This window comes from Trichechus manatus, unplaced genomic scaffold (assembly GCF_000243295.1).
Source record: "Trichechus manatus latirostris isolate Lorelei unplaced genomic scaffold, TriManLat1.0 scaffold00117, whole genome shotgun sequence".
NCBI lineage: Eukaryota > Metazoa > Chordata > Mammalia > Sirenia > Trichechidae > Trichechus > Trichechus manatus.
This window is the reverse complement of record NW_004444053.1, coordinates 762,200-788,967: the sequence shown is the minus strand read 5'-3', so window position 1 is coordinate 788,967 and position 26,768 is coordinate 762,200. Positions and strand designations below refer to the sequence as shown.

The 26,768-nt window shown below is 35.4% G+C and overlaps 1 protein-coding gene across 5 annotated transcripts in view; it reads right to left on the bottom strand.

The window, feature by feature from the left end:
- Nucleotides 1-26,768, bottom strand: part of DCAF6 (DDB1 and CUL4 associated factor 6) — a 211,588-nt gene that overhangs the window by 123,622 nt on the left and 61,198 nt on the right. For all 5 annotated transcript variants that reach the window (XM_023738429.1, XM_023738425.1, XM_023738426.1 and 2 more), the window contains 6 exons: nucleotides 21,262-21,447; nucleotides 14,796-14,909; nucleotides 11,129-11,264; nucleotides 9,483-9,697; nucleotides 2,517-2,610; nucleotides 431-550 (listed from right to left, as the gene is read on the bottom strand). In XM_023738429.1, coding sequence (XP_023594197.1) covers nucleotides 431-550; nucleotides 2,517-2,610; nucleotides 9,483-9,697; nucleotides 11,129-11,264; nucleotides 14,796-14,909; nucleotides 21,262-21,447 — 865 coding nt within the window. The remainder of the gene's footprint in view (nucleotides 1-430; nucleotides 551-2,516; nucleotides 2,611-9,482; nucleotides 9,698-11,128; nucleotides 11,265-14,795; nucleotides 14,910-21,261; nucleotides 21,448-26,768) is intronic.

Here is a 26,768-nt window from a genome sequence, read left to right as displayed (position 1 = left end):
GGACAGGAAAGCTGGTGATAGGGAACCCAAGGTTGAGTAATGATGGTGTTGATGTGTTGTGAGGTTGTTAACCACTGTCATAGGGCAATATGTGTACTAACTGTTAAATGAGAAACTATTTTGTTCTGCAAGCCTTCAACTAAAGTGACAATAGCAGCACATTGGAAGAGCATAGTCGATGTCACTGAATTGTGCATGTAGAAATTTTTGAAATGGTGTATCTTTGGTCATGTATATTTTCACCAAAAAAAAGTTTAGAAGGGAGAGGGTTGACATGTTGTGGGGTTGTTAACCAATGTCATAAAACAATATGCATACTACTGTTTCATGAGAAACTTTGTTCTGTAAGCCTTCACCTGAAGTACACTTCAAAAAATAAATAAATACTTTTTGTCACCTTTCTATAACTTTAATTAATTAAAAAAATTACCTCTCGATCGAGATCTTCCTCGTCCTCTACTGCTCTGTGCAACTTCGCTTGCTTCCTCAAACCATCGTGATAACATATCAGACATTCTCTGCATTAATGATACATTGGGACTTTGCTCTCCTGTGACAACAGAGTTCTTGTCAGTGCTTTCAGTAAGTCAGTATCTTTCCATAATGCAAAAATCTAGATTTGAAGGCCTTAAAATGAAAATCTTTTTTTAAATCAAATTGCCTAAATTATATAGACATATATAAATCTATTAAAACTATCATCACATTTTACAGTAAATGTTTACATGAGTGCCTCTCCCATTATATTGTGAGTTCCTTGAGAACAGGGCTCACAACTCCTTTATCTTTGCCTATTCCTAGAAACTCCCCCACTCCTACACCTACTCCAACACACATCTTTAGTTTCAAGAGTGCCAGCGAAGAAGTGTGCAAGAATTATAAATTGAACAGATTAAGCGACAGGTTTATGGTCTCATTAAAACATTATCATTAAGCATAGATACAAAATAGTTATATGTTTTTATATCAATTTTCCTTAACTTACTTTCATTATCATTCACTGTAAGAAAATTCCATGTATTTGAACTTAAATGAAACCAGAAAGTGTTTTGTCTCTCCCCTCACTCTTTTTCCTCTTTGAAGTAAATGAGTTTTCTCTTGAGGGCATTTTCAAATTAAAAGTAAGACATCAGATTAAAGTGTGACAACTATATTCTACAATTATAATTTTAAAACAAGTATCATTTATGTTCTTGCGTTATCTGTTAAATCAGAGTTTACTTCACACTTTATTACTTCTATGTAATGTAGATATATATTTAAATATGTATAGTAAAAAATACCAAGAATAAAATATTAGGGAATATGCTTTTGATCTTAAAAGAGTTTTCAGAAGTCGCTAGAATAAGATTTTAGCTACAGATAAGAGTTAATAAAATATACAAAGATAAATTCTATTTTAAAGTATGCCATCTTAAAGCTCCCAGTACAGAGTAAAACCTGCAAAAGCAGGAACCTGTGTAAGGTAGAAACCTGTCAGAGAAGGAAAACTCAAATATTTTCCATGAAAACAAGTGATAGAAAAAGTGGGTAAGACTGTACTCTGTCAAAGGCAGAAAACTTGTGAGACCCAGAAAAACAAGGCAGTGTCATCAAGTTCCAGCTCTCACAGGTTTCACTGTAGTTTCTTATGCTTGTCAAAGGCACTTGATTTAAAAAAAAAAAAAAAAAAAACTTTAACAAAAATTCTGTGGTATTATAACACCCTCAGAGGTCTCTGGGTGGTGGAAAGGCTGGCAGTTCAAACCCAACCAGAGGCACCGAAGAAGGGCTTGGTGATCTGCTCCTATAAAGACTGTTGTCGTATGCCATGGAATTGGTTCAGACTTACAGCAACCTATATGACAGAGCAGAACTGCAACATAGGGTTTCCTAGGCTGTAATCTTTACAGGAACAGATTGTCTTTTCTCACGCAGAGCGACTGGTGGGTTTGAACCACCAACATTTCAGTTAGCAGCCAAGTACTTAACCATTGCACCACCAGGGCTCCTTCTACATAAAAGACTATAGCCAAGAAAACCCTGTGGAGCTCGGTTCTACTTTGTAATACATGGAGTCTCCATGAGTCAGAATCAACTCAATGGCAACGTGTTTGGTTTCGTTGTTTTATAAAACTCTCAGGTTGGAAACTAAGTTTTTATTTCCCGTTATATGTACTAGAAAGGCAAAAATTATGAAGCTCTATGGAGCAACAGGTATTCTTACACTTTCAGTGAGAATATAAACTAGTACATACTAATATAAATTAGTAAATATAAATTTGATAACTATCAAAATTAAAAAACACTTATACAATGACCCAGCCATTCTATTTCTAGAAAGTCATCCTAGGATACACCAGCACAAGTATGCTAAGGTACATACATAACAAAGATGTTCATTGCTAAGGTACATATGTAACAAAGATGTTCATTGCAGCATTGTTTATAATAGTGTAAATAGTGGAAACAAGCTAAAAACATTGGTTTTTAAAAACTATACACACATAAAAAATAGCTGACCAAAGTATAGTTACCATCTCGTTCTCGTTCACTCTCAGGTCTTGCTCTGGGTCCAGTATCTGACCAATCTCCACGAAGTCTCAAACGCTTAACTGGAGGCTGCCGTAACTAAACGATGAGGATAAAGTAGATTCTATGTAAGTCTAAAACAATACTCATTCGCTCTCAACTCTTAACAGCATACTTAAAGTCTAACAGATTATTTCTATTTTCTTTATTAAGTATGCAAGTGAGATGCTAGCTCAAAATATGAAAGACAATGAGGAAACACAGAAGCTGAACTAATTTTTACACAGTATTCATAATGATGATAAATATCAGCTGATGCTAACAGCCTATACTTAATATCTTCAAGCATCTTGCTTCAACAATTATTTCTCTCTTACACCTGCTTGTACCCTTTCTCTCTCCGGTTTCTTTCTCGTAAACATGCTAATGCTTCTTATCATTTTTAATAAACAAAATCCTTCAATTTCATATTCCTCTTCGGCTACATACCTTTCTTTTGCCTTCCCTTTGTCAAGCTTCTTGAGAAAAGTCTATATTCACTATATCTTTATCTACTACTCCTCCCTCAATCCACTGTAGTCAATCTTTCACTCCCAACTTTACAGTGAAATCATTCTCATCAAGGCCACCTATGATCAATTGCCAAATTCACTGAACAATGATAAAAATGATCAATAATATACTCAATAATTAATTGCTAAGTCAAATGGCACCTTTTAGAGCTTATTTTATTTGACCTTTTTCTGGTAGCTGACACTCTTGAACACTCCCTTTATATTTTACATTTTCTACTGATATAAATCACACACAAAAATTTCACCCTTTGAAAGTGTACGACTCATGGGTTTTAATTATATTCACAAAGTTGTGCGACAATTACCACGATCTAATTCCAGAACATTTTCATCTACCTAAAAAGAAACTCAGTACCCATCAGCAGTCATTCCCTAGCTCTTCTTCCCTCAAGCCACCGGTAACCACTAATCTAATTTCAGTCTCTATGGATTTGCCTATTCTGGTCCTTTCAAATGGTATTATATAATATGTGGCATTTTTGTAGCTGGTTTCTTTCACTTAGCATAGTATTTCTGAGATTCATCCATGCTGTAGCATGTATTAGCACTTCATTCCTTTTTATAGCTGAATAATATTTCATTGAATGGGTATATCACATTTTGTTTATCTATTAATCACCTGATGAACACTTGGGTTGTTTCTACCTTTTGTTAATAATGAATAATGCTGCTATGAACATTTGTGGACAAGCTTTCACCTGCTGTTGTTGTTAAGTGCCATCAACTCACAGCGACACTATGTACAACAGAATGAAACACTGCCCAACCCTGCGCCATCCTCACAATCATTGTTATATTTGAGCCCATTGTTGCAGCCACTGTGTCAATTCGTTGCGTTGAGGGTCTTCTTCTTTTTCGCTGACCATCTACTTTACCAAGCATGATGTCCTTCTCCAAGGACTGGTCCCTCCTGATAACATGTCCAAATTACATAAGATGAAGTCTCTCCATCCTCACTTCTAAGGAACATTCTGGCTGTACCTCTTCTCAGACAGATTTGTCCGTTCTTCTGGCAGTCCATGGTATATTCAATATTCTTCACCAACACCACAATTCACAGGTGTCAGTTCTTCTTCAGTCTTCCTTATTCATCGTCCAAGTTTGGCATGCATATGAGATGAATGAAAATACTATGGCTTGGGTGAGGTGTACCTTAGTCCTCAAAGTGACACCTTCACTTTTGAACACTTTAAAGAGGTCTTTTGCAGCAGATTTGCCCAGTGCAATGCGTTGTCTGTTTCTTGACTGCTGCATCCACAGGCGGTGATTGTAGATCCAAGTAAAATAAAATCCTTGAAAATTTCAACATTTTCTCCATTTATCATGATGTTGCTTATTGGGCCAGTTGTGAGGATTTTTATGTCGAAGTGTAATCCATACTGAAGGCTGTAGTCTTTGATCTTCATCAGTAAGTGCTTCAAGTCCTCTTTGCTTTCCGCAAGCAAGATTATGTCATCTGCATATCATAGGTTGTTAATGAATGAGTCTTCCACCAATCCTAATGCCACGTTCTTCTTCATATAGTCCAGCTTCTTGGATTATATGCTCAGCATACACATTGCATAAGTATGGTGAAAGGATAAAACCCTGATGCACACCTTTCCCGACTTTAAACCATGCAGTATCCCCTTATTCTATTCAAACGACTGCCTTCTGATCTATATACAGGTTCCTCATGAGCACAATTAAGTATTCTGGAATTCTCATTCTTTGCAATGTTATCCATAATTTGTTATGATCCACATAGTCGAACGCCTTTGCATAGTCAAGAAAACACAAACATCTTTCTGGTATTCTCTGCTTTCAGCCAAGATCCATCTGGCATCAGCAATATCCCTCGTTCCATGTCCTCTTTGGAATTTGACTTGAATTTCTTCGCAGCTCCCTGTGGATGTGTTGCCAAAACTGCTTTTGAATGATCTTCTGCAAAATTTTACTTGTCATATTAATGATATTGTTCAATAATTTCTGCATTCTGTTGGATAACCTTTCTTTGGAATGGGCACAAATACGGATCTCCTCCACTCATTTGGCCAGGTAGCTGTCTTGCAAATTTCTTGGTATATATGAGTGAGCACCTCCAGTGCTGCATCCGTTTGTTGAAACATCTCAATTGGTATTCCATCATACATACAACAATACACACACAGACGTATGTTTTCAGTTATCTTGGGAATTTCTCAAGGAGTGGAATTGCGGGGTTATATGGTAATTCTATGTTTAAGTTTTTGAGGAACTGCAAGATTGTTTTCCAAATCAGCTACAACGTTTTACATTCCCACCAACAATGTATGAGGGTTCCAATTTCTCCACATCCTTAACAACACTTGTTATTGTCCTTTGTTTTTAATTATAGCCATGGTAATGTGTAAGAGTGGTATCTCACTGTGGTTTTGATCTGCATTTCCCTGATGACTAATGATGTTGAACATCTTTTCATATGCTTACTGGCCATGTGTATATTTTCTTTAGAGAAATGTTTATTCAAATATTTTGTCCATTTTTTAACTGGTTTCTTTTTTTATGGTTGAGTTGTAAAAATTATTTATATATTCTGGATACTAGGCCTTATAAAATACATGACTTAAAAACATTTTCTCCCTTTCTGTCAGTCAGTCTATTTTTTTTTATTAATTTTTTAAATAACTTTAGTTTTTTTTCTCAGAATTTACTAGGGTTTTGATAGAAACTTCGTGATAGTTGTAAATTTTACCATTTCTCCTAGAAACCATATCAAACAACAAAGAAAAAAATTCCCTACATCTTCAGCAATAACAGGAGATAGAAAAACCCACAAATTTTCCATATTATGTCTACGTATGGTTAAGATCTGCTTCCATGGAAGCAGCAGTCAAGAAATCAAACAACATATTGCACTGGGCAAATCTGATGCAAAAGACCTCTTTAAGGTGTTGAAAAGCAAAGATGCCACTTTGAGGACTAAGGTGCACCTGACTGACCCAGGCCACGATGTTTTCAATCACCTTATATGCATGCAAAAGTTGGACACGAAATAAGGAAGCCTGAAGAAGAACTGATGCCTTTGAATTATGGTGCTGGTGAAGAATATCGAATATACCATGGACTGCGAGAAGAACAAACAAGTCTGTCTTAGAAGAAGTACAGCCAGAGTGCTCCTTGGAAGCGAGGATGGCAAGACTTCATCTCACATACTTCAGACATGTTATCAGGAGGGGCCATTCCCTGGAGAAGGACATCATGCTTGGTAAGTTAAAGGGTCATCAAAAAAGAGGAAGACCCTCAAAGAGATGTATTGACACAATGGCTGCAATAATGGGCTCCAACACAGCAACGACTGTGAGGATGGCGCAGTACCAGGCAGTATTTTGTTCTGTTGTGCATAGGGTCACTATACTGACTTGATGGCACCTAACAATAACAACAAAGGGAGATAATACATGAAATAAAAAAGTAAATTATATATAGAAAGTGGTGTTATAAAGAAAAATAGAGAAGCAATATTCCCATCCCCATTCTCTATTTTATTTTTCTTAATAACACATAACTTACTATGTAGTGTTAGGGCTGCAATTTTAATAGAGTGGTGAGGGAAGGCCTTACCAATAAGGTGACACAAACAAATATCTGAAATAGGTAAGGGAAGAAGAGGAAAAATCCAGATACCTGAATATTTTAGGCAGAGTACATACAAAGGCTCTAAGGCAGAAGCATACTTGGTCTGTCAGAGTTAGTAAGTTAAGTAGATGTGACTAAAGCAGAGTAAACAATAGGGAGAGTAGTAGAAGTACTAATGATGACCATATGATATGAGGCCTTGAAGCCAATGTAAAGACCTCGGCTTTGCTTTGAGTGAGATGCGGTGCCACTTTAGAGTACTGATCAGATGAGTTTCATGATTTGATTTATTTTTTAAAAGGATCACTTTGCTGTGTAGCTAAAGGAATGTAGGGGGCAAGAACAGAAGTACTAGTTAGAAAGCTACTACAATAATCTAAAAAGATATACAGGTGCCTTGGATCAGGGCAGTAGTAGTGGTGGTGACAAGAAGTGGTTAGATTTGGGGTATACTTTTAGGGACAAGTTACATGGGGGACCAGGAGAAAATGAGAGAATCGGTTCAGCGAAGAAGTCCAATATTGGAGTGGGAGCAGATGGAGAAATGTCATAAAGATGTTGGAGGAAAAGAGTGAAAAGACAATAAAAAGAGAAAAAAAAAAAAGATACAAAAATAAGGAATATAAGAGGAAAAAAAAACCTGAAAAGACCAGAGGATATACTAAAGAAGGGGACATATTAAAGAGACATTATTAAAAGACATGAAGAAATAAAGAGACCCACAAAGTTGAGAAACTACAAAAATATTGTGGAAACCTAAGAAAAAAAATCATATAGCAAACTTCTATTCATGCTTTAAAATCCTGATTAAGCTCAACTTGCTTAGTCTTTTCTAATATTCCCAATCAAAATCAATTACTCCCTCCTCTCTTCTATAAAATATAATCCTTATATATAATTCTATTATTATAAGTTTCACACATTTTATTTGTATCTGTATATCCACTGGACTATAAATTCCTTGAGTAAGGGACCATGTCTTCGTTACAGTCATCCTTGATTTTCTAATCTTTAGTATAGGACTCGGTATATAGTAGGCGCTCAATAAATATTTGGTGAATTAAGAAAACCTTGTTTTCATTTAGTATAAAGGATTTAGTATAAAATACTGAAAGAGCGGGCAGTGGGATAAAGAGACAGAACAGATTAGTAACTTCTATATATACCTTTAAACTGTTTTAATAAGCATGACTTATTTTTATAATTTTAATTCATCTTCAGAATTACTCTTCTTAGTTTAGTTAATTCAGCAAAGAATACCAAGAAAAAAATCTTCCAGAAAAAAGCAAACAACTGTTCATGAATCAGTCTCACTCACTGTAACTGATAAACATTTTTTGGTGAAACATTCTGTGGTATTAAAGCTTGTTGGCCCACTTTAAATGTTTGTGAATTTCCAACTCATTCATTATGTAACAGTCACAAAGTTTGTTTGAAACCTTACTTAAGCCCTTATCTAAAGGGGAAATTACATGGCAACAACAGAATGACACAGCAGATTTCATGTTTTCAACTGGACCAATAAACTCATATACAGCTGTCATTAACCACCAAAAACATACCCTTTTTTTTTTATCAGACTCCTAATTTATTTAAATAAATGTCCACATTTGAAAATCCCAAGACATATTTTTAAAGTAATCTTGATACATTTTTTTCTAATTTTACAGCCCTCTGAACACAGAATTACAAGAACTGGATTTAAGAATTACAAAATGGTGGTTGTTCTTTAGTAACTTTGAAAATGTGTTCACTAATAGGCACTGAGTATGGTTATTGTTCTTTAGTAACCTTTAAAATGTGTTCACTAATAGGCACTGAGTCAGTATCAAAAAGTCACCAACAGTAAGAATCAATGGTCCATTTCAAACAACATTTACAAGCTGGAGTAGAATGAAAGCACAGGACAAATTGATTAAGAAAGCCAAACTGAAAAACATGTTAGGGTAAGAAGCTTAACAGGTTAAAGCAAACATTTTTCTACTGCTAAGTACAGTCAAGGATATATTATTTCTGAATTTTATCTTTTATAAAATAACTTAAAAAGTAACTGTTGGATAGTTATTTTAGTGACAAAAATTCATTCAACTACTGTTCAATAGATTTATCTACTTTGGAGCGCTGGTGGTGCAGTGGTTAAGAGCTCGGCTGCTAAACAAAAGGTCAGCAGTTTGAATATACCAGCCACTTGTTGGAGACCCTATGGGGCAGTTCTTCTCTGTCCTATATAGGGTCGCTGTGAGTCAGAAATGACTCGACAGCAACAGGTTTGGTTTTGGGTTTTATCTACTTTAACCTACCTTTTTCGCCACTTACTCATCTATTTTGTAAAATGTACCTAGGGATAATATTTTATGTCCTTAGTTTAGAATTGTGAATGATCGGCATAATTGAGGAAGGAGGGATTACTGTCAGGTGAATAGTAAATGGCAAATAATCATATCAGTGAAAGGACATAAACTAGTCTCTTGAAAATTTATACGTCACATGTTTTATTATTTTAAAGGTCTTTTCCACAGTGTTAGGATTGTGGATCTTTCTTGCTTGCTGTTGTGCATCCATAAAGTTAAATAAACATTTTGCAGTTAAATATATTACTTTTCTTTTACAAACAGTTCTCAAGACTTTTTTCCAGAAACTTATCCTTAATTTTACATTATCCCGTGTTGTCTCATGCCTTTGTTCCCTAGACTATAAATGTTTCAAAAATTAGGGCTTTTAAAGCCCTTTGGATGCCAGGAGTCATTGCATTAATATTTTCTGAATTGAATAAAGAACATGAGTTTTGAGTAAACTTACCTCTTCTCTTCTTTCTTCTGAAGAAGGAGTTTTAAGTTCACGTGCTGTATCATCTTTTGGGTCAAACAGATATATGTAATCTGAAGAGTAACTAACAAGAATTTCTTGACCATCTTCACTGTAACACAGAGATGTCACCCTGCAGGACTTATTATTAAGATGGGAAGGGATAAAACGGGCAACCATTCCAGTAGTCCCTCGACCTGCATAATTCCCTTAATAAGAAAACAAGAAATTATTTTAAATGTATAATATTTCAAAAGAAAAATATTTTAAAAACAGTGTGAATTATGAGCTAAGTAATTAAATGTAGCAATATAAATCGAGGCTATCACATTCTACATCTAGAAGCAGTTCCTTCTTCAACAGATTTTATAACAAAACAAAAAAGGATACAGTATAATGGCATCATATTTCCAAACAAAATTCATAATTTTCTGGAATTCCAGATTACGTAAATGATTTATTGGAAATATCAGTTCTTTAATAAACTAAAATTATTTGTGATTATTAGTCACACTGAATCATCTCTAAAAATTACCCTCAAATTAAGATAATATAATTTTTTATAATATAAATAGGAAAGCTGATATTTATTAGCATACTAGATAAAATTGTACAATATCCTTTTAAGATTATTCACCTTTTACTTTATTTTTTATTTTTAGATTTCTGATTGTCATTATATCTTTAGGATATAATATAGTATATTGTAAAAGTGAGGATATATTATATATATTATATATATTATTATAATTTTAATCAACTCTGGCAGCCTTCACAACCAGAGTTACTAGCAGGTAATACAGTACGATAGGGAGGCGTACAACTGGTACTTTGTGTCCTGGCTATCCAGTAATGACAAATTCTAAGAATCTCACAGAGCTGTATAATCCTGCAGAAGGAAGTCTTGTCCTGCCCAAAATGTCAATTGTACCCTCATCTGTTGAGAAACAATTACGCCTACAATCTCATATTGAATTACTACTGTGTTCCTTAAACATACATATCCAAACGAACTAAATCACAGTTCAAAAAGAGCCCTTCTGGTCGTCCCATTCCAATAATTTCTGGCATTTTTACTAATGTTGTTAATCTCTGGCCAAGCTTACCTTTATTCTTAACACCATCAAATATGTATATATGAATGTATATATGATATACGCTAATGGAGGTTCGGTATTACTTGTCTTTGAGTTGGTTATTTCAGAAGTGGTTTGATTTGACAATGGATCAGGAGAAAATGAACTGCTTTAAGTCAGATACAAATTCAGGACTGCAGCATCATTAACTAGGCTACAGAGGCATAAATATATGCTACAGATCAATACATGCCCACGTCACTGTTCTTTCCAACTTTTCTCTCCACCATACTTACCATTATCCTTCGATTGAAAAATGGTTAAGAAAAATTAGGAAAGCTAAGTGCTACAACATTTTAAAGTGATAAACTGCCAAGTATTTCCTCACAGGTTCATAAAGACGTCGTGAAACGCTATTTTCATAATAATTCATATTGTTTAAACACATTCTATTTCCTGAATTTTATGACAAAGTAAAGAAATTTTAAAGGTGTAAACATGTCACAAAGATTTAGTTTTTGAACTTATAGAGTATTATGTTGTCTGTAATACATATTTTCTTACCAGTAGCTCTTGTGCCCAGCATTCGTCGATCATATATTCTTACTGAGCTATCAGAACAACCAACAGCAAGATAATATGGTATTGGTGGACAAATAGCTACAGATGTGGCGGCACGTCGACAGTTAATTAAAATATCCTATCAAAGATACAATAATAGCAGTTACATAGAGTTATACAGTAGGAATGACACTATATTTAAAACATTTTCCATTCAATGAGGAGAAAAAAATCCCTCTCAAAAATTTTAATGTAGTCAGCATGACAATGTGGAGTGAGGGGGAGGGGAATAAGGTTTTCTTTTATTTTTCAGGTTTGCATCACAATCGTTTCAGCTAATATTCCTCCTTAGAAGTTTATCACCCAAGGGAAAAATCTTTTTCTTTATATTTATTATATGACTCATAATTTCTAATACAATTATTGTATACTTTCCTTATGAACCAACTAAAATAAGAAAATACATTTGGAAATACTAACTAAGCTTAAGTAGAGATTTAAAAAACAACCAATATTTGAGTAGCTCAAAAAACATCCTAATGCATGGATGGCTAACTGCCTCCATATGAACAACTGCCTCCTCTGCCATGAGACCAGAAGAACTGGACAGTGCCCAGCTACTATTACTGAACATTTTGAGCGAAGATTCTATAGCAGGATCCTGATCAAAAGGGCAAAAATACAGAACGGAATTTTAGATTCTCATAGAATTCAGACTTTCTGGAGCCATGGAGGCTGGATGAACCCCCAAAACTATTGCCCTGAGGTAATCTTTAAACCTTAAACCAAAAATATCCCCTGAAGTCTTCTTATAGCCAAACAATAGTTTAGCTTAACTAGTAAAGAATGTCTGCTTTGAGCATTGTGCTCTTTTGACAACTATCTAAAATAAACCTGCTGCCGTCGAGTTGATTCCGACTCCTAGTGACTCTATAGGACAGGGCAGAACTGCCCCATATGGTTTCCAAGGAGTGGCTGGTGGATTTGAACTGCTGACATTTTGGTTAGCATTCGAACTTTTAACCACTGCGCCACCAGGGCTTTATGGGATCAAACTGACAACAGCACCTTGAAAGATTAGATAGAAAAGTTAGGGGGCAGTGAGTTCATATTAATTGGGGAGGAACAATTTGGAAAAGGAGAGTGAGAAAGGTTGCACAGCTTGGAGAATATAATCAGTGTCACTGAACTGTACATATAGAAACTGTTGATTTGTATATGTTCTGCTGTATATTTTCTCAACAATGACAAGAAAAAATAAATTATCTTTTAAAAATCTCCAAATAGGAAAAAATAAAAATTACTCCAAGATATAAAATTAAAAACTGAGCAAGTGAGCTAGATCAGCAGCAGCTGCAAAAAGCTGGTAATGAATAATTCAAGAAACCCATTACTTACATTATTGTTGTTTTAACTGCTGTAGAGTTGGTTTCCAGTTCATGGCGACCCTATACAAAACACTGCCGGGTCCTGTACCACTCCCACATCGGTTGTGGATTGGACCATTGTTGTCCATCCATAGGGTTTTCATTGGCTAATTTTTGGAAACAGATTGCCTTTTGTTGCTATTCTATCTATGTCTGGAAGCTCTACTGAAACCTGTTCAGCATCATAGCAACATACGAGCCTCCAATGACAGATGGATGGTAGCTGCACATGAAGTGCATTGCGTGGGAGTCAAACCAGGGTCTCCACATGGAAGGCGAGAATTCTACCACTGAACCACCACTGCCTCCATTATTTTTATTTACAGAGTTTAGACCCTTTTTCCAAACTAGTTACCGTTAATGTATTTGCTAAGATGATAAATTAATGAAATTTGAACTATTTCTCAGAAACACCTGCTAAATATTTTCATAGTCATAAAGAATGAATATCTTTAGAAAATATAAAAAACTCTTACATTATGTATGTAATGTGTCACTAAGTCACTAACACCATTAGAAATGCCTGCCGTATTGGTCTACTTGTTAGTAAAGACAGATATAATCTGCCTTTGTGTGTAAGTATTAATGATTATTTTATCTAGTACTAATAATATTTTAATTATAATTGTTGCTATTAAAATAGACCAAACATATTATTCGCTGATTCTAAAATTTTACATTTTCTTTAACTTGTAAGATCTTTCTCCTTATTGGTTCAAAAATAAAGTACATGCACACATATACAAACACTGTAAAACACAGGATTTACTATAATATCATTACTTATCTCTGTAGAAATATTAAAAAATGTAAGAGCTGCCATCCTAAAGATATATCCTTTAGGCACTCAGTTAACTCTGTGTTTGTCTTTGATTCTAGCTCTTCACTCTTCTCAGTACAGTTTTATTTTAAAATTACATTCACCTTAAGTTTTATTTATAAAATTAACCTTAGAACACTATTCCTCTTACACAGAATTCATTCACCAATTCCTATCATCATTCAAAAAGTATTTACTAATTAAGGATTACTCTGGTTACCAGCTTTTCTTTATAGTATCTGCATCTATTCCCTTTTATATATAAAAAAATCAGAAGTTCAATAAACCAAAGACTAATGTCATTTATTTCTTATTAGCTTTGCGTTCACTCTTATTTTCAAAGGCCTTTTGTATAGTGAAGCAAAATTTAAGATTTACTACACTGTACAGTTTAAAATAATTGGGTAAAACAAATTTTAATACCTATCATACTAAGAAATAGTTATACCAAATGCCCCTAATAAACAATCTAATATTTTAAACCTATTTCTGCCTTCAGTTCAATGCTTTCCTTTTTGTTCACTGTGTATGTACATGCACACGCATGCATACCTACGTCTATCACATAAAGACTGACTTAAAATTTGTACATTTAAAAAAAGTCTCAATTCCTACTTTTTGTTTTATTTGCCTTCCTTGTTTCAACTATATAATCTTTTTTTCCCCTAAATCATAATAGTGAAGAGTTACTGGTTTAACTTGCAAGCATTTAAACACATTATTACTGATTATTTTATTATTTTTTAACTTTCAGTAAAAATGTATTAAAGAATACTTTTTATTTACTACTTCAAAGTGATCTGCGATAAAGCAACTATGCTCTAAATAACATACGACAGAGAAAATCACACGGGGTTAGTTGTCTGGGGTTACTGGTTTAAATGATTTTTCATGTTTAAAATTCTATAAAAAATGTAAACAGAAAACTGATAGTGAAGTTACATGTTTAGAGAGGTGAGCTAAAGCCTGAATAAGCATGCTGACAGAATGATATACCATTATTTAAAAAACAAAAAAACAAGGTAATACATAATTCTTAGTTTAAAGCACAAGGAAAAAGGATACTAAATTACCACATGCTTTTATCACTGGTATTTAATAAGCCAAAAGTGTCTCCATGAGTAAGTGGGATACACTGGCAAATGCTTCCAGTTTTTATAACACTAGAGGGTTTAATGAATAATTTAAAATTTTTTCATAAATGTTTAAAATGTACAATTAAAATTTAAGTTTCCTAATTTCACTGTTAACATTTTAATTTTAAAAAACTGTGATTATAAAATACATGGTTATTGAATATTTTAGCAAAACAAAAATTTTAAAAATCCACATATAATCTCACAGTGCAGAGGTAACTTACTGTCAAATTTCAACCATAACCTTAATTATTTCTGCATCACTTGTACAAAAATTTGATTCTTACATCTTTGCAATCTTCTTTTGTGCAGCTAGTTTTGATGCGAGTATCAAACCATCTTACAGTTCCATCTTCACCACAAGAGAGAAAAGTATAAGGATCATTTGGTACAGTCATAATCTAAAGATAAAAAACATAAGTATGATTCTTATTGAACATTTAAACAAATGGCTTAGAAAAATATTGTTACTATTTTACACAATGATTAAGGTAAACGAAACTAAGAATAGTTTTAATTATTTATGACTTATACCATGATTCAAAACAGTACCACACAAATAGAATAATTGTTGAATTAATGTTCCATTACTTTGAAGCAGGCAATCAATATAACTTAAGATAAAAAGTTCCTTAAATTTATAAACTTTTAATACCTTGGACAAGAAAGATTCTCCAGGTCATCTGTTCAAATTATTTAAAACCTAATTCTAAGTTTTCTGCATGTGAATTTACAGATGTATTATAAATATAAAATTTTCTTCTCTAATAATGTTTAAGAAAATTGTGGGATGCTGAAATGATTTAAGAAGATAAATTAACCCTCTAAAAATTTTTTTAGAATCACTCTTAAACTATTAAACCTTGTTATATAAATACACCAAAAAGCCCACTGGCACCAAACTCAAATTTTTACACATGCAACTGTTTTAGGTATAGCCCAAGCAAACAGATTTTTAGCTATTTAGAGCCTGCCTGCTTCACGTACTCCACAAAATGGCATCCAACATCTGCTAGCCTTAGATAAGAGAAAACCCTTGCAGTTAAAAACACCCAAAGCCACTGATGCCCGTAAGACTTCTCTAACCCAGAGACTCAACACCTTGTTGCAGAGGGACATCGCCTAGACACACATAAGCCCCTTGTTTTTCTCTCCTCTCTTGCAGGGGTGTTTCCTTGCTCTCTTCCCCTTTTGGTGGCTCCCTGGGCCACCTGCCTCTAAAAGGCCTCCTGCTGTAGGAGAACACCTCCTGCTGTAGGAGAACACCTCCTGCAAGCGATTTGTCAACCCGTCCACCCCAATGAATACCTTATTGTGCAACACTGTCATCTTCTGGGGAGCCCTGGTGGCAGAGTGGTTAAGAACTTGGCTGTTAACCAAAAGGTCAGCAGTATGAATCCACCAGCTGCTCTTTGCAAACCTTATGGGGCAGTTCTACTCTATCCTATAGGGTCACTATGAGTCAGAATTGACTCGACAGCAATGGGTTTGGTTTTTTTTGTTTGGGTCATCCTCTGGACATATCTTTTTCCTTGAACAGCCCTGAATGCCCTCGAACTCTCTACAAACCTAAATACAAATATGTCCTTTATTTCTATAGGATCAATTTTTCAATCAATACGGAATAGCAAGATTTATGCCCTGCAAAAAAAAAAATTGTAACAAGTACACTCAGACCAAACGAGTAGAGAGCATGGCTCAAGAAAAATAAGACTTTTGGCTCACTTTGTATTTGTGAGAGATGTAATTAGTAGTTCTACCAAAACAAGCCAGCAGTGCTAAAGAAATATTCATTTTGTTGCTGACTCAGCTTTGACGACTTTAAGTAAAAAAGTGACTTTTCACTTTGTATACTACTATCTACAAATCAAATTATTGGGACTATGTACTCCCTGATAACATTTATATAAACAAACTGGTAAAATTTCACTTCCTTACTCTAAAAATAAACAATTATGAGCTGCATTACCATAATGCTATTATAAAATGAAATTATCAACACAAATTTCTAATTATTACAATTAATGTTTTGATAACAAATAATGTTTTATAATAATATGCTGTAGAAATCTGCATTACTTTAGAACCTTTCCTAACATTTTAACCTTCCTCAAGAAGGCAGGGAGCCCTGGTGGTGCAGTGGTTAAGAGCTCAGCTATTAAAAGGTTGGCAGTTCGAATCTATCAGCCACTCCTTGGAAACCCCATGGGGCAGTTCTACTCTGCTCTACAGGGTCGCTATGAGTCAGAATTGACTCAGTGACAATGGGTTTGATTTTGGTGAGAAGGTAGAAGACAAAGACAATATTCCAAGAAATAATGGCTGAAAATTTCCCAAACTTGATGAAAAATATTTATCTATGTATTCATGAAAATCACCAACTCCAAGTAGGATAAACTAAAAGAGATCCAAATCTGGACACATTATTGCCAAACTGACAAAAGACAAAGAGAAAATCTTGAATGCAGCAAAATAAAAGGAACTCAACACATATAAGAAACCCTAACTAAGACTAATAACAGACTTCTCATTAAACTCCACAGAAGCCAGCAAACAGCGGGATAACATATTTAAAGTGCTGAAAGAAAAGGAATGTCAGTCAAAAATTCTAGAGCCAGCAAAACTATCCTTCAAAAATGAGAGACAATTTAAGATGTTCCCAGATAAACAAGAACTGAAGACAATTCAGCACTAGCATATGTAAGCTACAAGAATATCAAATGGACACTACATAAAGGGCACTGGTAAAGGTAGTCGTTGTTGTTGTTCTGTGCCACTGAATCAATTCCAACTCACTAGATCCCTATAGGACAGAGTAGAACTGCTCCATAGGGTTTCCTAAGCTGTAATCTTTATGGGAGCAGACTGCCAGGACTTTTCTCCTGTGGAGTGGATGATGGGTTTGAACCACCAACCTTTCAGTATAGGTAAATATAAAAGACAGTATAAATGCATTTTTTTTGTAATTGCTTTTTTCTTCTATCTGATTTAAGAGACAATGGCAGAAAGCAATAATTATAAAACTATATTTATGAGTTTATAATGAATAAAGCCTTCAGTATGGATTACACCTCAATATAAAGAAAACAAAAATCCTCACAACTAGGCCAGTAAGCAACAGCATGATAAACAGAGAAAATATTGAAGTTGTCAAGGATTTCATTTTACCTGAATCCACAGTCAATGCCCATGGAAGCACCAGTCAAGAAAACAACACATTACATTGGGCAAATCCGCTGAAAAGACCTCTTTAAAGTTTCAAAAAGCTAAGATGTCACTTTAAGGACTAAGGTGCACCCGACCCAAGCCATGGTGTTTTCAATTGCCTCACATGCATGTGAAAGCTGGATGATGAATAAAGAAGACTGAAGAAGAACTGATGCCTTTGAATTATGGTGTTGGTGAAGAATACTGAATATACCGTGGACTGCCAGAAGAATGAACAAATCTGTCTTGAAAGAAATACAGCCAGAATGCTCATTAGAAGCGAGGATGACAACACTTTGTCTCATGTACTTTGGACATCTTATTAGGAGGGTCCAGTCCCTGGAGAAGGACATCATGCTTGGTAAAGTAGAGGGTCAGTGAAAAAGAAGACCGTCAATGAGACGGACTGACACAGTGGCTGCAACAATGGCTCAAGAATAACAACGATTGTGAGGATGGCAGTGTTTCATTCTGTTATACATAGGGTCGCTATGAGCTGGAATTGACTTGACAGCTTACCTAACAACAACAACAAATGAATCAAGATGTAATTGGTGGCAAAGATGACAATAGTAGTACAAAGCAGGTGGGAGGGGAAGGAGGTATACTGAAACAAAGTTTTTTGTATACTATTGAAACTGAATTGTAATTAATTAAAACTACACGATTTTGTTTCATGTTAAGATGTTCATTGTAATTAATTCCCAGAACAACTAAGCCAATAACTCAAAACAAATACATAGTAAAAGAAACAAGACGGGAATTAAAATTGAATACTAGAAAATATCTAGCACAAAAGAAAGCAGTAACACAGAAGAGAGGAACAAAAATGACACAGGACATACAGAAACCAAGCAGCAAAATTATAGATGTAAATTGTACACAATCAGTAACTACATTAAACGTAAATGGTCTGGACTTCATAAAAGTTAAAACCATTAGTGCTTCAAAGGACACCATTAAGAAAGTGAAAAGACAACCCACAGAACGGAAATTACTAGAACTAGTGAGTTTAGCAGGGCTGGAAGACACAAAATCAATATATAAAAATAAATTGTATGTCAATATTTTAGCAAATCATCAGAAATAGAAATTTAAAAAAATACCATTTATAAAACTCCCCACCCAAAAAAAAGGAAATACTTAAGGATAAATCTGACAAAAAATGTGTAAGACATGAACACTAAAAATTATAAAACATTGCTGAGTAAAATTAAAGAAGACCCAAATAAAGGCAAGATATACTACGTTTATGGACTGGAATATTAAGTTGTTAATTTGCCCTAAATTGATATATAGGTTCAATTAATCACAAGGAAAATCTCAGTAGGATGTTTAACAGAAACTGACAAGATCCTTAAATTCATATGGAAATGCAAAGAACCTAGAATAGCTTAAACAACTCTGACAAAGAAGAATAATGTTAGAGTACTTATACTAAGTAACTTCAAGAGTTACTATAACCCATACCAGTTGCCATCAAGTTGATTCTGACTCATGACAACCCCATGTATGTCAGAGAAGAACTGTACTCCATAGGGTTTTCAATAGTTCATTTTTTGGAAGTAGATAGCCAGGTCTTTCTTCCCAGGCACCTCTGGGTGGACTCGACCCTTTAACCTTTCAGCTAGCAGCTGAGCACATTAACTGTTTGCATACCCCAGTGACTTCAGAATTACTATAAAGCTATAGTAATCAAGACGGTGTGGTACAGGCATAAAGATAAATCACTGGAACAGAACAGGTAGTCCATAAATAGACAAAAACATATATGGTCAACTGGTTTATGATAATGTTGCAAAGGCAATTCAGTGGAGAGAGAATAGTCTTTTCAATAAAGAGTGCTGGAACAACTGGATATCCACGTGCAAACTAATGAAGCGCAAGCCATATTTCAAAGACCCAAATGTAAAACATAAAACTATAAAACTTCTAGGAGAAAATATCTGCAACCTTTGGTTAAACAAAGATTTCTTAGACACCGTACCAAAAAGTATGATCAATAAAAAAAAAAAAATTGAAAAAATTGACTTCTCTTTGAAAGATACTGTTATGAAAACGAGAAGACAAGCCATTTGACTAGGAGAAAATATTTGCAAATCACATACCTGATTAAAAGGACATATCCAGAACAAATAAAGAACCCTCAAAACAACAAGAACATGAAAAGGATGTTCAACATCGTAAGACAGTAGGCAAATGCAAGTTAAAGCACAAAAGATACTACTCCGTATTTATGAGAATGTCTAAAGTGAAAAAGATTGACCAAAGCAAGTGTTGGCAAGGATGCAGAACAAGTGGAGCTCTCATGCATGCACTGCTGACAGAAATGTAAAATGGTACAACCATTTTGGAAAACAGTTTGGCAGTATCTTAAAAAAAAGTTAAAGTTATCATATGACCCAGTCATTTCACTCTTAGGTATTTGCCCGAGAGAAATGAATGTCTACACAAAGATGTTTCGGGGAATGTTCAATAGCCTTTATTTGTCACAGCCCAAAACTGATGTGATGATTAATGTGTCAATTTGAGTAGGCTACAGTACCCAGTTTTGTTTTGTTTTTTTAAATGTACTTTAGGTGAAGATTTACAGAACGAATAGTTTCTCAAACAGTTAGTACACATATTGTTTTATGACATTGGTTAACAACCCCACGACATGTCAACCCTCTCCCTTCTTGATCTTTTTTTTTTTTTGGTGAAAATATACAAATTTTGTACTACCCAGTTATTTAATCAAACACTAGGTGCTGTTGTGAATGTATTTTGTAGATGCAGTTAACATCTAAAATCACTTGACTTTAAGTAAAGGAGATTATCCTCGATAATATGAGTGGGCCTCATCCAGTCAGTTGGCCTTAAGAGCAGAAACTAAGGTTTCCCAAAGAAGAAGAAATTTCACCTCAAGACTGCAGAATCAAATTCTGCTTGAGTTTCCATCCTGCCAGCCTGCCCTACAGATTTCAGAACAACCAGCTCCTACAATCATTTGAGTCAATTCTTTTAAAATAAATCTCTTTATTAATATCTACCTACCTACCTACCTACCTATGAAGATAGGTAGATGTATCTCCTACTGGTTTTCTTTCTCTAGAAAACCCTGACTGATAAAATTGGAAACAGCTCAAATGTCCACCAACAGATGAAATATAAAGAAAATATATGTCTATATAATAGAATACCACTCAGCAATAAAAAGAACGAATCATTGATAATTGAAACATGAATGAATCTCAAACAATTATGGTAAGTAAAGGAAATCAGAAAGAGTACATATGCTTTGCCTATATAATCTCATTTAAATATGATTCAAGAAAATATAATCTACAGTGATGGAAAGAAGATCAGTGGCTGCCTGGGGATATGAGGGTAAAAAGATGAAAGGGAGATCTAACGCTTTGCGAAAATCTAGATATTCTGTCTTCATCATTTCTTTGCCCCCTCACACACACATACACACAGACACCTATGTACACACATCTATAGATACATATACACTAATTTATACAAATACATTTACATATATATATAATCATAATACCATACCTCATAGGTAGTTCCATAATGGCACGTAAATTGGCATTGCCTGTTTGTTTCTGCATCTTGCTCAACATTGGTATAAAATATTACCCCATCTCCAGAGCAGGATATGATCTGCTTATCATTTGTGCATGGTAAGAACTTTGCACTAAATATATTTGCCCGGTGTCCTGAACGAATTGTTGTCAAAACCTGAAACACAGAGATAGCAGTTCTTGGTAATTTATTATTTCCTAGAAACATTCATATTTAATACAATCATAGCACATGACAAATTCTCATTAATATTCTCACTTCAATGAAAAATTATCATTTGATTCTAAATTATTTAAAAAAAAAAATCAGGATCTCACGTTTTCTTTTTGTTCCCTCTGAGATCCAAAAAAGACAGTATTAATCAGAAATAGTGCCATGAACTCAAACCACTCCCAGAGGTCACCATTCAGTCAAACGACAGACTGGCTCATAAAATAAATATCACCTGTGAGTACTGTGCTCCTCTAAATAATCATCTAAATGAAATCAAACAGTAAACATTTTCCCTAGACAAAAGAAAAGAAGGTAAAGGCGGACAGGGAAGCTAGATTAAGGGAAACAGAACAACCAGAATGGAAATAATGAGAAAGCCGATCTAGTGTGAAAAATGTATCCAATGCCACTAAATATATATAGAAATTGTTAAATGAGAACCTAACTTGCTGTGTAAACTTTCACTAAAAACACAATATTAAAAAAAAATAGTGCCATGAAAATCAAATATGCATGTTTCCACCTATGTGGTATATCAGACTCCTTCATGAAATCTTAGTAAATAAAGAATTTGATTAACTTTTCAAATTGATTGTTTACTACATGATTATTTTAGTAATTCCCTTTCACAGTGGAAAAATAAACTGAATTTAAATGACTCAGAAAATCAAAATAATGAAATGGTACAGATGAGGACACAGCAGAACCCCAACCTCCAATTCCTTAATTATATGCATAAAGCCAGAATTCCTGTGACAGAAATAAAGTTTAAAATTTGTATTCTAATAATTGCAACATATATCACAGATAAAGGGCTAATTCCTCTAATATATAAAGATCACTTAAAAATTGAGACATAAAAGGGGCTAAAACCTAATAGAAGAAATAGGAGGAAAAAAAGACATGAACAGTCCACAAATAGATATACAAATAACCTTTAAAAATGTGAAAGACCCAACGTTATCCATAAGGGAAATGCAAATTGAAACTATACTGAGATACTATTTCTCACTTATCAGATTGGCAAAAATTTAAAAACTTGACAAGACACAGTCTACAAATGAGGGTATGGGGAAATAGGCACTTAAACATTGCTGGTGGGAGGACTAAATGGCATTATGTCGATGGAGAGAAATTCAGCAACATCTCACAAAACTATGCATTTATCCTTTCACCAAGTAAATCCCTTTCTAGGAATTTACACTGAAGATACATCTCCAACTACACCAAAAATATATGTATCTACACACAGACACACAGACACACAGACACACAGACACACACACACACACACACCGTGCGCGCGCACACACACACACGGTTATTCCTTGAGTTATTATTTATAATAGCAAATGTTGGAAGCAATTTAAATATCCAAAAACAGACTAGTTGGATAGATTGTGGAACATTTCCACAATGGATGTATAATAAAAAGTGAGTCTGGAACATCTGTTGTGCTTAAAAGAAAATGGTCAAAGAAAAGTGAGGTCACATCAAAAACACAGACACAGAGATGGCTCGAAGGGTCCCACTGACCAAATATGAAGTAATTTGAGCATCAAAAAGAATATCAGTGACAGATTATAATACAATGACTAAAAATAAAAATATGTAAACCGGTTGCCGGCGAGTTGGTTCCGACTCATAGCGACCCTACAGGATAGAGTAGAACTGCCCCATAGGGTTTCCAAGCAGAAGCTGGTGGATTTGAACTGCCGACCCTTTGGTTAGCAGCTGTAGCTCTTAACCACTGTGCCACCAGGGCTCCATATAAGTCCATAGTAAGATTAAAAAAAAGTAATGGGGACAAAGGAAATGCTTTTAGAGAAGAATATCAACTAATAAATGTAGAAAGGATAACAGAATTAGAAAATCACCATTTGTAACCACATTATAAGAACTGATTTAGGCAAGAATCATCAGTGAATACTAAAATCAATGAAAGATTGTTAGGAAACAGAATATTCACAAAGTCTCAAAATACTACCTCACAGCTTATTACAAAGGGAAATTTTAATTATAAAGGCAAAAGGTACCCACGAAATGGAGGAATCAAAATTAACATTACCAATAAGGGGACAAACTGATAATATGCCACAATATCACCTATTGCAGTGCTAAAGGTTCCCTTATATGACCTTTTTAATTGTGGGTTTGTGGAAAAAAACAACTTGGGAGAGAATTTCCTGAATTGATTGCCATTTCCTGGGTAAGTGTAAACTTGGTGGTTTGTACCAGGGCTTGCAAACAGTTCATTCCGGTTGGAACCACTGCTGAGAATTTGCATTTCTAACAAGTTCCTAGGCAATGTTAATGCTGCTGCTTAGGGACCAATTCCGAAAACCACTAACAGAACCCAATCCCAGTGCCATAAAGTAGATTCCGACTCACAGTAACTCTACAGAACAGAGCAGAGCTGCCCCATAGGGTTTCCAAGGCTGTAATCTTTATGGAAGCAGCCTGCCTCATCTTTCTCCCAGACCAGCTGGTGGGTTTGAACCGCCAACCTTTTGATTAGCAGCTGGGCACTTTAACTATTGCGCCACAAGGGCTTCTATTAGTAGAGCAGTGGCTCTCGGAATTTATTATATGTAAGAATCACCTGAGGATCTTGTTAAATTGTAGATTCTGATTCGTGTATCTGGGGTGGAAATGCAAATTCTCAGCAGGAACTAACCGGCTCAAAGCCCTGGTTTGTACTTTTGCCTGGCCTTGCCTGGTAACTGACAATACCTGAGTTGATAGGCATTTCCTGGGTAATCAAGGATTGGCTGGGCTCTAATCTGGCTAAGAGGATTGGCTGGGCTCTGATCTGCCTCGGAAGACACTGCCTTGAAACTGACAAGAAATGGCCCGTACAGACAACTGAAACACAGAGGTTTTGGAGCCTCCAGATTTAGGAGAGCTGGGACGGGAGTATGTCCTTTGGACACAAGGGCACTGTGCTGAGACCCTCCCAGACCTGGTATAAGAGCTACTAAAGATTTGTAACACTGAAAAAGAGCTATAACACTAATGGAAAGCTGACCCTGGTAGAAAGCAGAGCAGTCAGCAGTGACCGGGAGAAACAGGAGAAGCAGCAGTGGGGCCCGACCTGCAGAAAAGAGGCAGCAGCACAAGGCCAAAGCGACCCACAGAGCAGAGGTAGCACTGTGGGGCTGAAGTGGCCCACAGAGCAGAGGTGGCAGCATGGGGCTGATGTGGCCTGCAGAGCTCACGTGCTCCCAAGCAGGAGGTTGCACACAGAACTTGGGCACCCTCAGCAGGGGCTGCCTGACAGCAGTTCTGCTCCCAGAGTTGTCATGATGTCAACCTAGAAATAAGGCTGGCCAAGAGCCGTCATGACATCAGTCTAGAGCTGGAGTCGGCCTAAAGCAGGCCTGGAGCTGGCTGGAAGGAGCCAAGAGCTCACTGAGAGGAGCAGCCAACAGCGGCGTCTGCTGAGAAGAGTGGCCAGCAACTGAGCCCACCAAGTAATGTCACTGAGTTTCCTGTATGAAAGTTCCCAGATGGGTGAGAATGAACATCAGTTTTTGGGAAGGGTAAGCAGGTTCCCTAAAGATGTTAAGGGTCCATACTGGGACCCCTCCTGAACTTTACCCTTCTCATTTCTTCATATATCTTTCTCTGTTTATATCCTTCTCTGTTACATTACAGTTGCTATCACAGATATGGTGTTTCCTTGAGTTTTGTGGATGTTGCAACAAATTATGGAACCCAGTAGAGAAAAGAGTGCTGTGGAATAGCTGATGTTAGAAGTAAATAGGGAAGTTGGAAAGTGGAAGTATATTTAACCTCCAATTCATAGGAACCAGCCTTGTGCTGATCCTTACGATCAAAGTTATAGGCAAAGTTAGCACCATTCACCTATGGAGAATTCTTACCAAAAATTCTGAGTCTACTCAAGAAGGAACAATCAGACAAATCCAACTGGCCTGAAGTCTTAAAAAATGTGAACGTCAAAAAAGACCAATAAGTTGGAGGAATTATTCTACAGAAGACTAAGGAAACATGACAACTAAATGCAATATGTGATCCTGGATTGGATGGAGTCTGGATTGAAAGCGTATGGCAGTTATAAAAGACATAATGTTCTTGTCTTAGGAGATATAAGCCCAAGTATTTATGGATAAAGTGCATGATGACTCTCAACTGACTCTCAAATGCTTTTTTAAAAATCTATCTATGGCTGTCTATTGTGTTATTTTTCAACTTTTCTGTTTTAGAAATTTCAAACAAAGTTAGGAAAATGTATTTCAACTTTATTTTGGTTTTAGTTTTTCTGCTAAGTGAGTGCTTACCGTATAACATTAATTACCAACTGCATAACAGAGAATACAACACCAAATCAGAGCATAAATCGGGTATAAATATTAGCAGTTATTTACTTTGACCACTTTAAGTATATAAGTCACCTTGTTTTATGTAAGGCCTCGTTTATAGAATGATGGCCAAAATATAGATTGGCTGGAAGACCATAAACTACTTCACTCTAAGTCTTATTAAAATTAATGCACAGATCATTAGGGTCAAATTTTTAAAAACTGGCCTTTGCACCTACATCAACCAAAGCCAAAGGAGAATAACTATCATCTATTAAATACTTTAGTTTTTTTTATTTCTCTCTCCAGGTGTAAGACAGTAAGATTTGCCAGAGTAAGGTAAAATATAAACAATAATCAGTCTTTAAAGAAGATAGATAACATGGCTTTGAACTCTGTAAGTAATTTTAGCATCATCCACCAAGAAGCTAACTATAAGTCACTACAAAACAAAAAAACCAAACCAGTTGCTGTCGAGTTGACTCTGTCTCACGGCAACCCCACGTGTCAGAGTAGAACTATACTCCACAGGGCTTCAATGGCTGACTTTTCAGAAGTAGATAACCAAGGCTTTCTTCCAAGGCACCACTGGGTGGACTCAAACCTCCAACTTTCAGTTAGCAGCCAAGTGCATTAAACACCGGCACCACCCAGGGAACTCCTAGGTCACTACATACAGTCATTAGTTTCTCAGTCTGATAGGCCTTTGGCTTTGCTTAAGTTACATTTAGCAGACATTCTTAATAATTTGTGCTTTGTCTCCATTTAACTTCAAAAAGAGAAGTGGGAGCCTCACTGCTTCATTAGTCACTCATAAATTGAATATTCTTCCTTTAATAATTGATATTTAGAGAGTGAAAAATTGAAACCTCTTCCTTTTGATCAAGTCTGTTGATTTCTGATTCCCCTCTACGAATTTATTCTCCTTCCAGTGTTCCCCAT